This window comes from Malania oleifera, chromosome 11, assembly GCF_029873635.1.
Source record: "Malania oleifera isolate guangnan ecotype guangnan chromosome 11, ASM2987363v1, whole genome shotgun sequence".
Taxonomy (NCBI): Eukaryota; Viridiplantae; Streptophyta; class Magnoliopsida; order Santalales; family Ximeniaceae; genus Malania; species Malania oleifera.
The window spans coordinates 40,234,616-40,247,781 of NC_080427.1; the positions used below are offsets into that span (position 1 = coordinate 40,234,616).

At 34.7% G+C, this 13,166-nt stretch overlaps 1 protein-coding gene and 1 long non-coding RNA gene across 3 annotated transcripts; one reads left to right on the forward strand and one right to left on the reverse strand.

Annotated features, from left to right (window-relative positions):
* The first annotated feature begins 600 nt into the window (after positions 1–600).
* LOC131167694 (protein EMSY-LIKE 3) lies at positions 601–7,978 on the forward strand. 2 transcript variants are annotated; one of them, XM_058126534.1, is made up of 10 exons: positions 601–997; positions 2,584–2,786; positions 2,870–2,979; positions 3,087–3,309; positions 3,401–3,631; positions 4,365–4,433; positions 5,753–6,010; positions 6,092–6,160; positions 6,248–6,311; positions 7,667–7,978. In XM_058126534.1, exons 1-10 carry the CDS (start codon positions 970–972, stop codon positions 7,771–7,773), a joined length of 1,362 nt encoding a protein of 453 aa, XP_057982517.1. In that variant the 5' UTR covers positions 601–969; the 3' UTR covers positions 7,774–7,978. The 2 variants fall into 2 exon arrangements, with proteins under 2 accessions (XP_057982517.1, XP_057982518.1); XM_058126535.1 differs by having other exon boundaries at positions 658–997; positions 3,434–3,631.
* LOC131167695 (uncharacterized) lies at positions 7,909–12,395 on the reverse strand. Its single transcript, XR_009140133.1, has 2 exons — positions 12,048–12,395; positions 7,909–8,226 (listed from the first exon to the last, which is right to left on the reverse strand). It is a non-coding gene; the product is annotated as an uncharacterized LOC131167695 (long non-coding RNA).
* Between the last annotated feature and the right edge of the window lie 771 nt (positions 12,396–13,166).

Consider the following 13,166-nt stretch of genomic DNA (forward strand, 5'->3'; position numbering starts at 1 on the left):
TAATTTCATAATACGTAATAGCTATGAGAAAGAATTACTTGGTTGGCTTGGGTATGATCTTGTATGAAACAATAAAGTGATATTAAAAGAATTAATCATTAGGAATTGTATGAACTAATTGTCGCTTTTAATTTTCAGATTTGGTGAAAATCCTTATTGAGGTAGAAAGGACATTTTGGAATTATAGATACATGCAATTGTCTTTTAAATTAAAGGAAATTAAAACTTCCTTAATAAAATGGAACGTTGGAAGAAGAGAATGTAGAATTTGAATAGGAAGGAGTTGAATAGCTTGAAGTGGGAGTTTAGAGTATTTAAATTTGAATTTTGGGACTCATTTAAAATTTCTATTTTATACAAATTACTTAATAAAGGGTAAATTTGACATTATAAATTTTGCCGCTTTAAAAACTACTATATTTTTGGTTAATCTATTCCCCTTATTAATTCCAATGAAATTACCAAAGTAATATATGATACGTGGGCTTAATTCTGGGAGGGCCTAATTTTGTCTCTCTGTGGGCCTCAGCCCAAGGCCAACACGACAGGCGACGGAACTCAAAGCAAACCATAAATAAAAAACGAAAACAACGCTAAAAAGTTGCAACATTTGACATTTCATGTCCGACCGTGTCAAGGGTTTCTCTCCTCTCTCTCTTTCTATCTCATTTTTAACGAATTTTTCTTCGACTCCTATTCCTTTCTCAATCTATAAATTGCCGCCTCGACTCCTCGCTCCCTCTTCCTCTCTGCTCGCTCTCTGTGCTGGTACGAACAATCCTTCGTGACGATTCGCGGACCAATGCCTGAAGATTTGATCGGCCTCTGCACTGTATCTTCTTCGTTGTTTCCTCTCAGCTTCGGATTCTGAAGGGTCGCTTGTTTGGAGCCAGTTCATGTCTGCTTTGCAGCATCGGTGTCTAGGTTCTACTCAGTTTTATAGAAGATCCGGTGCGTGGGAGAGTTTCTATGGATTATGAGCTCTCTGACAGTAGCGGTGAGTTGCCCGTTCGTTCATCGTAATGGTTTTTGCAGTTTTTGGGGATGTGGAGTTTATGCCTTGGTGTTGTGGATTCGTACAAAGTGCAATACAAAATTGTAGTAGATTTCCTGGAACTTCACACAATGCCAAATGCAAGGCTCGAAATTTATGGCGAAACCAAAAAAAATAAATAAATAAACTTTATGCTTCGTCCTGTTGAATTTGGTTTTGTGAATGGTGAATGATTGGTGGTATTTTGGCGTAGAAATTTGACTGGATAGTTTTTTTTTTTTGAGATTTTGGTTTAGATGATTCGTTAAAGTGATCGTTGCATTGTTTGTTAATGTTGGTCGTCACCCGCTGTTTTTTTGTTTTAAAAAAAAATTGAGTAGATATTTGCTTGCAGCGTGTAACTAGGGTTCGAGGTGCTCCGTGTTCATTTTTCTTACTGTTGCTGTTGGAATGCAATAATTGTGATGAACGTTTTCACAGTTATGTGGCGGTTGATAATGTGGAAAATTATATCCCCAAAATCCCTAGGGCAAAAATTCAAATGATATAATATCAAAAATATCAAAATCAAAACTCATAATTCCCAAGTTTAGGCTTCTACTGTGTCCTCCATCAGTGTTTGGATAATTGGCAAGTCTAGTTCATTGAATCCTGAATAGCTGATATTATTCTGAAATCCACAGGATTGAAGGTTGGTTTGGGTCCTTGCTCAGGGCTTTCTTTGTGTAATTCTTCTTTCGTGTTGTTGCTCAATGATGAACACTTGACTTCAAGCTTTTTTGATTATCAAAGATTTGAATCCATCTCCTGAACACTCTAATGCCTCGGAACAAAAACGGCCAGTTTTTCCCCTCCAGTTGATCTTTTATTTTCTTCTCTCTCTTTTTTCTTGGGTGGCTTTGCAAAGGTTTTCAAATGACCACTTGTGGTTATTCTTTCTTGGTACTTGGGGCATGGGCTACATTGTTTAGATTTTCCTAAATCTCTCTATAAAGGTGAGCTTTTCAACTCTCCAAAATTTCTTGTCTTCAATCTATTCTCAACTAGTTTGTAATATGTGTACACTTACAATAATCTAATAGAAGCTTGTGGTCTCTTTAGTTCAATCTTTTAGTATAATTTTTTTTTTTTTTTTAAAGAGAAAGGAAATAATCTATGCATGGATGAGCATTATTATTGAGATATTTTTGGCATCAATCTTGTGAAGTGTATTGACAAATTCAAGGATCCTTTTTAGTAGTTTCTTCCCCCCTATTATAGCAGTATCATAAAGGTGGTGTTGTGGCTACTATTGCTGTATATTTTTAGGAAATTGATCCTTGTAGTATGGTATTTTACAGTTGATATTGCCAAGCTGAATGCTTGGGGGAATCTTGTGGCAAGTTCCATTTAGTTGGGATAACCTTCATCTGCTTGAGACAATTGTTTGGCTTAGTTGTTTCCTACTTCCCACTACTGTATTTATGGTGTCTCAGGCCCTTTGAGCAATCAATTAATCCACTGGAATAATGGACCCTTCCCTCCAGCCCTGTCTACTAAAAACCAACATTTAAGCTCATTCATGCTCTTGTTATTTGCAATGAATACAGATACAGATGATGATCTTCCTCCATCAAATCAAAATAGACTTGCAAGAAGGGGCAAGACTGCTGGAAATGGAAGATCCATGGTAAATTCTGTCCCATATTCAAGGACGCATAGCGATATGGAAACCCAGATTCACCACCTTGAGCAAGAAGCATACAGTTCTGTCCTGCGAGCATTTCAAGCTCAGTCAGATGCTATTTCTTGGGTAATATAGTTTTTTTTTTTTGTTTTCTTGCCTTGTCTTCAGCTTTGTATTTCATGTTGATAATGATTTTTTTTTTTTTTTAGGAGAAAGAAGGTTTAATAACAGAGCTTAGGAAAGAGCTCAGAGTATCAGATGATGAACACCGAGAGCTTTTGAGCAGGGTTAATGCCGATGACCTTATTCGAAGGATAAGGTATGAATATTTAATAGTGCAATCACTTTTTTTAAGCATTGTCTCTTAAATTTTCAAGGATTTTATTTTCCCATTTTTAATGGGCAATTTGTTGGTAATGCCATCAGGGAGTGGAGGCAAGCAGGTGGGCTTCAAGTACACGATCCAGTACATACTCCTACTGTTTCAGCATCACACAAGAAACAAAAGATGTCCCAACCAATGCCTTCAGTTTCACTGGGCGTGTCATCGCCAGCTTTACACTGTCAGTCAGTAGCTGCATCCATGCAGCCTTCTGCTCCCAAACAAGGAGCACCACCACTAGGAGCTGGAGGGAAAAGGCCTAAACCAGTACGTTCATTATTTTAAATGCAAATGCCAAGAGAGACTTGTTTTTTCATTCCTTTGGTTTGTTATCCTTCTCTGCTGTTTTCCTTAACAGGGCCAGCCATTTCCCGGTTTATCCTCGGTTAAGCCCATGAAATACCCTTCTACAGGTTCTACAGGAAGGGGTCAATTTGCTAATCGCAGTTCTTCTGGTGCCCCTATGTCAAATGAACCTGCTGAAGCAGCAGCATCATTTGATTCCCTGATTGGAAGGAAAGTTATGACAAGATGGCCTGAGGACAACAACTTCTACGAGGCTGTCATAACTGATTATAACCCTCATGAGGTACACGGTACACCACAGTATAAAATGCCTAGTAGCTCACATGCCCAAACTGCATTAATTTTAGTCATCTTGGCCCACAGGTCACACTCCAAATATTTGCAAAAGGTGCACGGTTGTGCAACAAACCTTTGCACAGCCGGCTTCCATAGTCCAATGTGCATCTCGTGTTATAATTATGTCCTATTTTAAGTGACTAGCTATATTTCACTTATCATTATATTACGTTAAATAACATATTAAATTCTGTTTCTTTCTTTGTTTTCTTCCTTTCTTCATTCTTCTTCCTATTATTATTATTATTATTATTATTAGGAACCATGTCTCTGTACTAAATATGCTTGCATATCTTTTTGGTATCAATGTTATCATGAACATATACTTAGATTCATGAGTCATGGCTGAACTTCTCTGTAACTACACTAACACATGTTTAAAATATCTAATTTAGTTGAATATATTAAGTTATTTGTTGGCATATTTTATGTATCTTTCTTGCTATTTTTTGTTATTTTCTGTTATTTTGTTTTTGTTTTTTTGTTTTTACATATTTATAACCATAAAGCTTAAAGGTCAAAAGTCTTTATCTTGTGTCTCGAGGCTTAGATCTATCCTTTCCGAGGTGAAATAATTTCCTCACACTTTCCCCTTAAACATTGGGCATGTTTAACTGACATGTTCTCAAGTTCTGAACAGATTGTGTAGCCGACCCTTAATATTTGATTTTTTTTTTCAGGGTCGACATGCTCTTGTATATGACATACGCACTGCAAACGAGACCTGGGAATGGGTTGATCTCAAAGAGGTAGCTTTTATGTTTGCTTTGTGCTAAAACATGGATTGTGCGTTTTGTAGCTTTTTTTTTTTTGGCAACCATTAAGAAAATAGCTCATAAACAAAATTACTTTCAAAATTAGTTCTCAAGTAACATCATGCTGTGGGTGATATCCCTTTTATAGTTAAGGTATGCTACCCATAAGGATTTGTGACCCTTGTAATGCAGCATGTTTTACATTGTACTCTTGAGACAATTGTAGGATCTCATTGCCAAATCCTAGAACATTGAGCTGAGGTTGAATTGTTGGGCAACTAATATTGCCTGTTTTATAATTCAAGAAAAAATGAAACACATATTTAACATAATGGGTCCTCCATGCGTATCACTTATATAGAAACATGCATACTGGCATGGATGGTGGGGAGCAAAGTTTTGTGGACTGGTTATTGTGAATTAAGAATATATGCATCTCCTCCTTCGAAGTATTGAGGAAAAATGGGGCAACAGGGACACATACTCCGTGTAGTACCTGTGTAGCGTGCCCATGCCCCTGACATTGACATTTAATACATGTTTTCATGTGTTAATTTTTACTTAACTGGAATATTTTAAAAAAATTCCCACCTAAAACTACATAAAAACATGTTATTTTTGGGCACATTCTAATTTCTTAACCCATTTAAAACCCTAGCTAAACAATGAATAGTTTTTCTGATTCTGTCCGTCCAAGTGGATGGGTATTTCACAGGCAGTACAGAAACCATTTCTGGTCTTAGCGCACAAACAGTTGTCATTTTCTGAGGAATTATTGATGATGTGATCATTCAGGTCTCGAGGAAGAAGTGCTTAGAGTTTATTTTATGTTCCAATTTTCATTTGCATTCTCATACACCTAACTTCCACCAAGAATGATATTAATCTTCCATCTCCTTCAAGTAGTTTTTTCTCATTTTGGAAATTCAGTCTTCTAAAAATATTCCTGCCACAAAATTTCTTGGAGAGGAATGGTAACACTGATTTTGCAAAAAGCTCCAATTCTGTGGTTTACCATTCAAGTTTCTCTTTGTTGATGCTCTTGTTGACACCATTTATTCAGACTTCCAATGAAGTCAATTGTTTTGAGATTCAATTGTTTGTAATCAATCTAAAGAAAATTGGTCAATTGGTGACCTTGTGAGAGAATCAATTTCAGACACTACTAGCTCAAAATTCTGTATGTTTGTTCATCTTCCAAATGCCTTTACATTTCTAATATAACTAATATTGTTTCAAAAATTTTAGTAAAAGACCCTGTCTGCTGTCTCATAGACAATGCTGATTTGATATGCTATACTTACATTTTGCAGATTTCTCCTGAAGACATCCGATGGGTGGGTGAGGATCCAGGAATATCTCATCGAGAGGGTCCTGGTGGACAAGGCCATGGGGTTAAGAAATCCATGAGCCATGGTGGTGCTGCCCCTCCAGCTGCTGGAACTGGAAGAGGGAGAGGAGGATTCACAAAGGTTCAGTCGAGAAAAGAATTCCCATCATCACAAAATGGGATTGGAAATAAGCTTTTGGATGATATTGAAATACTTAGCACAGATACACTCGTAAAGGAGGTAGGCGCGAATTTGTTAGTTCACCCAATAATATAATAATTTATGCTCATTGTTAATCTTTCCTGAATTAAATCTTTATAGGTAGAAAGACTTTTCAGTGCCAGTAATCCCGATCCTTTCGAATTCGACAAGGCAAAAAAAATGCTGAAAGTAAGAACACAATTGCATGCTTCAACATGTCCCATGCTTCTCACACAATCTGTAGCATCATAAGCTTAATCTTCATTTGTCATGCAGGAGCACGAACAGGCACTGATTGATGCAATTACAAAGCTTGCAGATGCATCCGATGGTGAAAGTGGTAATAAATACATGTGCACATGATAAATTTCTCTGCATTCTGTTGTGTATTACCTCTTTTGTTTCTTCTTCTTTCTTATTCTTCTTCTTCTTCGTCTTACCGAAATCTGATTTCAACTTTTCAATATGCTTTCAAGGATTCCTGTAATTTTTGGATTATTACTAACAATTAGAAGGGAAGGAAAAAAATTTCAGACCCCAACATTCCAACTCTCTTGGATTGTATATCTATCATTCATTACATGTATAAAGAGACTTATTCCATTTTTAATGTCCACTTAAATTAAAGTATACCCACCAAATATTTTGGTTGAGGTAATATTGAGAAATACTATATACTGCATAACTAACATGACTCCTTGTAATTAATATATGAATACACTCTTTGTTTGGTGTGTGGTTTCAGTTCACTGTAAAATATTCAATACTGATTGAATATTAAAGCTCATTGCAACATAAGAAAAATACTAATCTCATAACTATATCTATATTCTCATCCCCTACTACCAAAAGCAAAATACAGTTTTGCTCACAATTTTTGAGCTAGATTTCCCATTGAGTTGACTGAAATTACTCTCAACTGGTCGTGGAAGTTAACAAAATTATCTTGCTCATGCTTCCGGCTTCTAGTTCAAATAAGTTAATACTGTATTTTTGTGCAGATCTTTTTTTTTTTTTTTTCCCCCCTTTCTTAAAAACATCAAACTCAGTTGAAGTCATTAAAATTTATGGAGCTCACAACTTAAATTCTAAAATTGTAGGTTTACATAACTTCTTCAATTCTAATGTGTCAAAGATTTTTTAGCTTTGAATTTGAATTTGTATTGGATTTAGATAAGATGCATTACAAAATTGAATTGAAATTTGTTCAAATTCATCTAAATTCAAATCTAAGACTTGAAATTCATGCTTCCAATTGCAGCATTATTATTTTTAAAAATTTCTTTGTCTATATGACTTTCCTTTACCAAGTATTTATCCTTATTTTGCAAAATTTTCTATTTTCAATCAAAGACTATTTATTGGGAAAAAAATTACTAAATTGTATTTGCCCATCAAGTTAAAATAGTTTACAGTAGGCTAAAAAGTAGACTTTGAGGACAAGAAAATAAAAAATTAAACTGTTAAAAAAGACAACTAATAAAAGTGTAAAACATGAATTCGTTTTAGCAATCAATTAAATAAAAACATATTGCATATTGATTGCTAAATAAATGTAACTTATTCTTGTGCGAACCTGATATTCATTTGCTGAGAAAATTACAGGTTTAATCCATGTGTTTTTCTTTTCTGTTTTGTCATTTTGTTTGCCTTTTGCCTTTCTTGTATTCATATGCATGTATGGGTTAAACCCAGATGTAGAACTGCGGAGGGGGCACGAAAGCATGATTGAAGAACCAGCAGAGATGGCCATGGCTGCAACAGCTGACCAACAAGAAGATGATTGCATCGACGACATCTAACTTCTTAGCAGCTTGCGTGATTGAAATAAGAAATTAGTTGGATTACCATACAGAAATAGAATCATAAATCCCATTTGGATTGCATTTTATTCTTTTATACCATGCATGTTATGATTTTAAGGCTCAAATTTCATGTTAAGATTGGTTCCTGTTCGGAACAATGTAATTGGTTTGTTATTTATTTATTTATTTATTTTTGTTGACTTAATGAAGTCTTCCAAGAGGGTGGATGGTGAGATGCAGATTTTTTCTGTTGCAGTGGATATGAATGTAACAATGTAAAATTCATTCTCTCGGCTATATGATGAATGGGTGCCTTAAGTTTGTCTGTGTAACTTGGTTGAAACGAAACTCCTTCCCAGCCGTACTCAGAACTTCAAATCTAGTTTTTTTCGTTCTTTTGTTTCACACAGCTGCTGCAAGCTGAAGGCCTGAAACCAAATTATCAAAATCCTGCAAGCAAAGCAACAAGATCAAAAGGGGAAGGGTAAATTACACTACAGATTTCTGAAGTTTTATTGGATTATATTCCACTCCTTTAAGTTTCAATTTGACAATATGATCCTTAAAGCTTCAGTGTTCAATTAGATCCTTCAGCAGAGACTTGGCTAGAATGAATATGAGAGTTCAAAGCATTAAACTGTCAACAAATTAAATTCTAAGAAATACAGTTTAAGTTAAGCGAAACTAACGAAACTTTCGGGGCTTATGATGTGTGATGAACTCATCCCCCTAGTATGGAAAATGAGTGGTGTTGGCTCTGGCCTCTGGGGTTTATGGCTTCATGGCATGTTCTAAAGAGAACAGCAAAGGCAGTACACCAAACATGCCAAAGGATGGATTCTGCAGTACTTTTCATAGCAGCAAAACTGAATGCAAAATCTTAATCCAAAATTGTACATTTTAACAATTTCATTTTTAAATAATACGTAAGTTCATCAATGTACAAATAAGCTACTAACATGCTTTTAAAGAATAAGACATCCCAAATGCCATTCCAAAGACAAAGGACAGGTTCAGTTTCCATGGCTCATTCACACTAAGCTTTATCTTCCAGTAAAGGAAAGTGTTTTTTTTTTTTCCAAGAATAACCAGCAGATTTGAATATTGTGCAATGCCTACAAGAAAAGCTTAGGTAGAAAATTATAGACAAAAACTGAATACCATAACAACGCATTTGGTTTGGGGGAGTAGCTATTCATTGGAATAAGATGAAATATAGTTTAAATTTTGAGAATCAACGAAATAGTTATTTCTTATATACTCCTAATTATTCATTCAACATGTAATAAAAAATGAATAAACATACCCATGATGAAATTTGGGAACAGATATTCCTTGTCTATTCCTTATTATGGACTCATAAAATATTTCCCGTTATTATTTGCTTTATAGTAAGAACATAATTTCTTGTATAACTAATTGTAATAACCTATTAAAACTAATCTATCCCTAACAATAGGTATTCCGCAAACCAAATGTAACCTAAGTCTATACCAAACAACCCCACCACCTCTAGTTCAAAAGTTGAGACCTAGGATGTCCCTTCAAAAATCAATTTATATATAAAATATTGGCATAAAATGACAATAATGGAAACTGTGAAAACAATAGAATAATAGTAAAAGTTATTTATTGAGGTCGAAATTCTTAATATATGTTTGTCTGAAATGGAGCCAAATGATGGAATGAGATCAAATTATATTTGTCATTTGATTTTTTTATGTTATTATTCGATAACGAGACACAAAGGTAGCATGACCTGGTTTACAAGTAGAGGAAAAGCATTAAAGGAAAGGTAGACATTTCAGAAGCAGTTGAAAAGAGATTTGGAGCACATCTGAGATGGAATGCCAGGCATGAAAACCAAGGTAGACCATGATCCATCATAAGACAATTAAATTTCAGGATTTAGTTGATACCAGGAACAATTAGAACAACTAATACATCCTCCCTAAACAATATTCGTGGACGGGTTTTAAGACACAAAGCAATAAACCTAAGTGAACAAAAGGGTACACAATTGAACTACAAGTCTACAATAGACCAAATGAATCACGAAAAAACTCTTAAAACCTTTGCTGCACATCATTACACTCAATATACCCAAGAGGTCAGACCAAGTTTCTATGTTTCTCAAGGCTAGAATTTTCTATTATTTATTTATCTATTTTGCACCAAGTGCATGCCTGGGCATGTCCATCAACTCCAACAGCATAAAGGCCAGTGATCTCTAAATATTTTCTTTAAACCATGAACAGCACTCTCAATTATGATAGGGTGTTCACACCTTCCACTGAATTGAGGTCATATAATAACTAATTGACTTAAGTATTTTGTGACCATTATGCAAAACTGGTTAGCTAAGCAAAAAAATTAGTATAAGGATTGCCATCGATTGCTATCACTTGAAAAAGAAAGCAAAAAACCATTCATGATGTTCTTAAGCCTCTAAGTCATCAAAAATCATAAGCAACAATGTTCAATACTAGGATAAAATTCTTTAAATGAAAATAGAAAGTGGTATTTATTGACCCAAGGCTTCCTTATTGTGGCTTGGAGTTCATTATAAAGCTGAAAGAGAGAGAAAGAGACGTAAAAGGAAAAAAACTTCCACTTCCATTTGATAATCTAAGAAGCTCCAACAAGGACACGTGATACAAACACGACAAAATACCAATACGACAATACAGCAATTTTCGAAAGTCAAGGATAGAAAAGAGCAGGAATACATCAATCAAAAAAAGAACATCTTTAAGCATATTTAGTTTTGATTTTTTCCTGTGACGGTAAAAATTGTGGTATAGCAAATTCTCGATGGATTATAGACCTTATAAATGTATTATCTACAAATAAATTTCATCTATATTCATTGTTTGCATTCATATTTCATAAATTGACACTACAAATCTACAAAGGTATCATCAGATATATTAAATAATTATAAAAGTATGATCATAATGAAAAATTGCCCAATAACAAACAACAAGAAGCAAGTAGCAATAAGGAACATGAAAACCATTGGTCCAAGAATACGTAGTACTAGCAATAAAATATATAAGAAAAACACCCTAAAATAAAAATGTTGGATTGTCTCAAAAAGCCTTTGAGACTTATCCAAAAATGTGTTGGGCCGTGTCCAAAAATATCGTAGTTATCAAAAAACGTCATCACCCTAGCAAACCATGTATTGGTACCCAAAACATGGTACATTTTCGTTCTTGAACACAAGTCTAACAATCCAAAATTTTCATTCAATATTTGTTAGATAGCATGTTGTTTTGTTAGAGTGGAGAATTATTGCATTATAACTCCATTTTGAGCCATTATTAATCTATTTCAACAAACAAAAATCTTTCCTAGATTTTCAAACACTTCAACATCCTCCCAAAATATACTAATGCCATTGCATATTTCTCACCAAGCCTAACGATCCACATTATAGAGCACATGGTGTACCATGATCCCATTCTCATTCAATGAACCAGAATGTTCCACATTCAAGGTAAGACCGGTTTGAGCCATATACAAAATGTGTCGGTCTGTGTCACAAAATGTTGTTGTCATGTTGAAAAATTGAATCAATTAAATTGCCAGGTGGTGTCGGATGAGCGTGTCAAACGTGAGCACTTAGAAGTTCTTGGAGTGTCAGTGACTCAGTGCTCCCTAGTTGGTAACATGTATCAATGCCAATAGCTCTTCATAATCATAACTTAATCTCCAAAGAAAACATTCTTTTTTTCCCTTTTTTTTACTATATGGAAAAAAATAGACTTTGTTATTAAAAAAACTATGTGGGAAAAAAAATAAATGATGGTTTTCTTTTTCCCATTTTCATGGTCCACCAAGAGAGGAAAACAGCACAAATAGACATGATTTCTAATTATTGGATGAAACACGAGTAAGGTAGCTTTTCAAAACACAAAATTCCCTAATTCATCGAAAAAAAAAAATTAAAGCAAGGCTGTCAAGAGAACAAGCACTAATGACCAAAATCAAAGCACACAAAATATGCCCATTTCACAAACTCTCAGAATTTCAGCATGTGTAATTATCAACAGCCAGCAATACATGTAAGAACAATAATATACCCAAATCAATTTACAATTCATCAAGAACAGTAACAACTCGTAGATCTAATAATCTCATAGCTTCAATTAAGCACATAAATCAAGGAAAAAATAAGGCAAAATCAACCAAAAAAGGAGCAACATACACACAACAGTTCCCAATTAACCTTAAGAGGAAAAGGAGAAACGAATCAAGAGGCTTACCCACCAAGAAAACCCCATAAGGGAAACTTTACGAGAGACCCATATGGAAAAAAACAACGATATCAGGAATTCCCCCCCGTGAGTGTCAACCCACGCCTCTGATGCCGAAGGAGATGATGGCTTTGAAGCTATTCCTTTCAAGAGGTCATGACATCCGCCCAATACCCATCAGGGCTGAACCGTCGCTCCATCACAATCACTGTCGCGCACGATTCAATAGAATTGCGAGACATAAGGCTCTCTCTCTCTCTCTCTCTCATACAATTTGGTTTTGGGTAAATGGAGACTTCCCTAGAAGGAACCAACAAGGCCGTAGAATTCTAGGACTCGGGCATAAACCTCATGCTCAGGTCGTTGAGCTACCCATTTGGAAATAATATGGGTTCAACTTGAGAATATTTTTTTTATGCAGAATCAATTAATTAGGAATAGTTAAAAAATCAACAAAGTCTTAATGGCTATTTGAGAATCTAAGCACTCTTAAATTTGTCTAACATTTGAAATCCTATGAGCACTCTTATTCATTTACAAGATTGATTGAGATCTTACAATTGAGTGACTAGATTGATAAATTATATCAATGTCATGATAATAACCTTTATCCTCAATGTTCAAGACTCGTCACTAAATTTCTTTTACAGAAAATGAAGATGCACTAATATAAAGAGGACTTTTTTTTTTTGAAAGATGATGTGACTTCTTTCATTGTATAATGTCCATATTATAAATTACTTGGTTTGAGAAGAACAAGTTTGAGTTAGCTCTATCCTAACTATTACTAAATTTAAAAGACCATTCTCCAAACCCTTAAAGGATAAGTCGGGGCAAAGGAGACCTAAACCAAACAGTCTGTTCATTCATAATATACAAATAAATGATTTATGACCTCCTTCTCAACTTCACAGAGAGGACAAGCTCAATATGAATTGGTCCAACTTAGTTCACTAATATTTCTAAATAAAGACCTTAACGCTAGAGAGTATTGTAACTTTCCAAGTAATACTCATTAGTTAAATAGAAATATAGTATGATTGAGAGGGCCTATGACTACCATTCTTGCTAAGCAAATCCAAAGCAACCCAATAACTAGAATTAGCTTGGTCTTATTAAAGAAAGACT

Bases quoted from the DNA above. Each gene is read 5' to 3' on its own strand.
- LOC131167694 (XM_058126534.1), top strand. From the start codon at position 970: ATGGATTATGAGCTCTCTGACAGTAGCG. The intron at 6,011-6,091 runs GTAGGCGCGAAT...AAATCTTTATAG, and splicing joins CAGATACACTCGTAAAGGAG to GTAGAAAGACTTTTCAGTGC. The intron at 6,161-6,247 runs GTAAGAACACAA...TTTGTCATGCAG, and splicing joins AGGCAAAAAAAATGCTGAAA to GAGCACGAACAGGCACTGAT.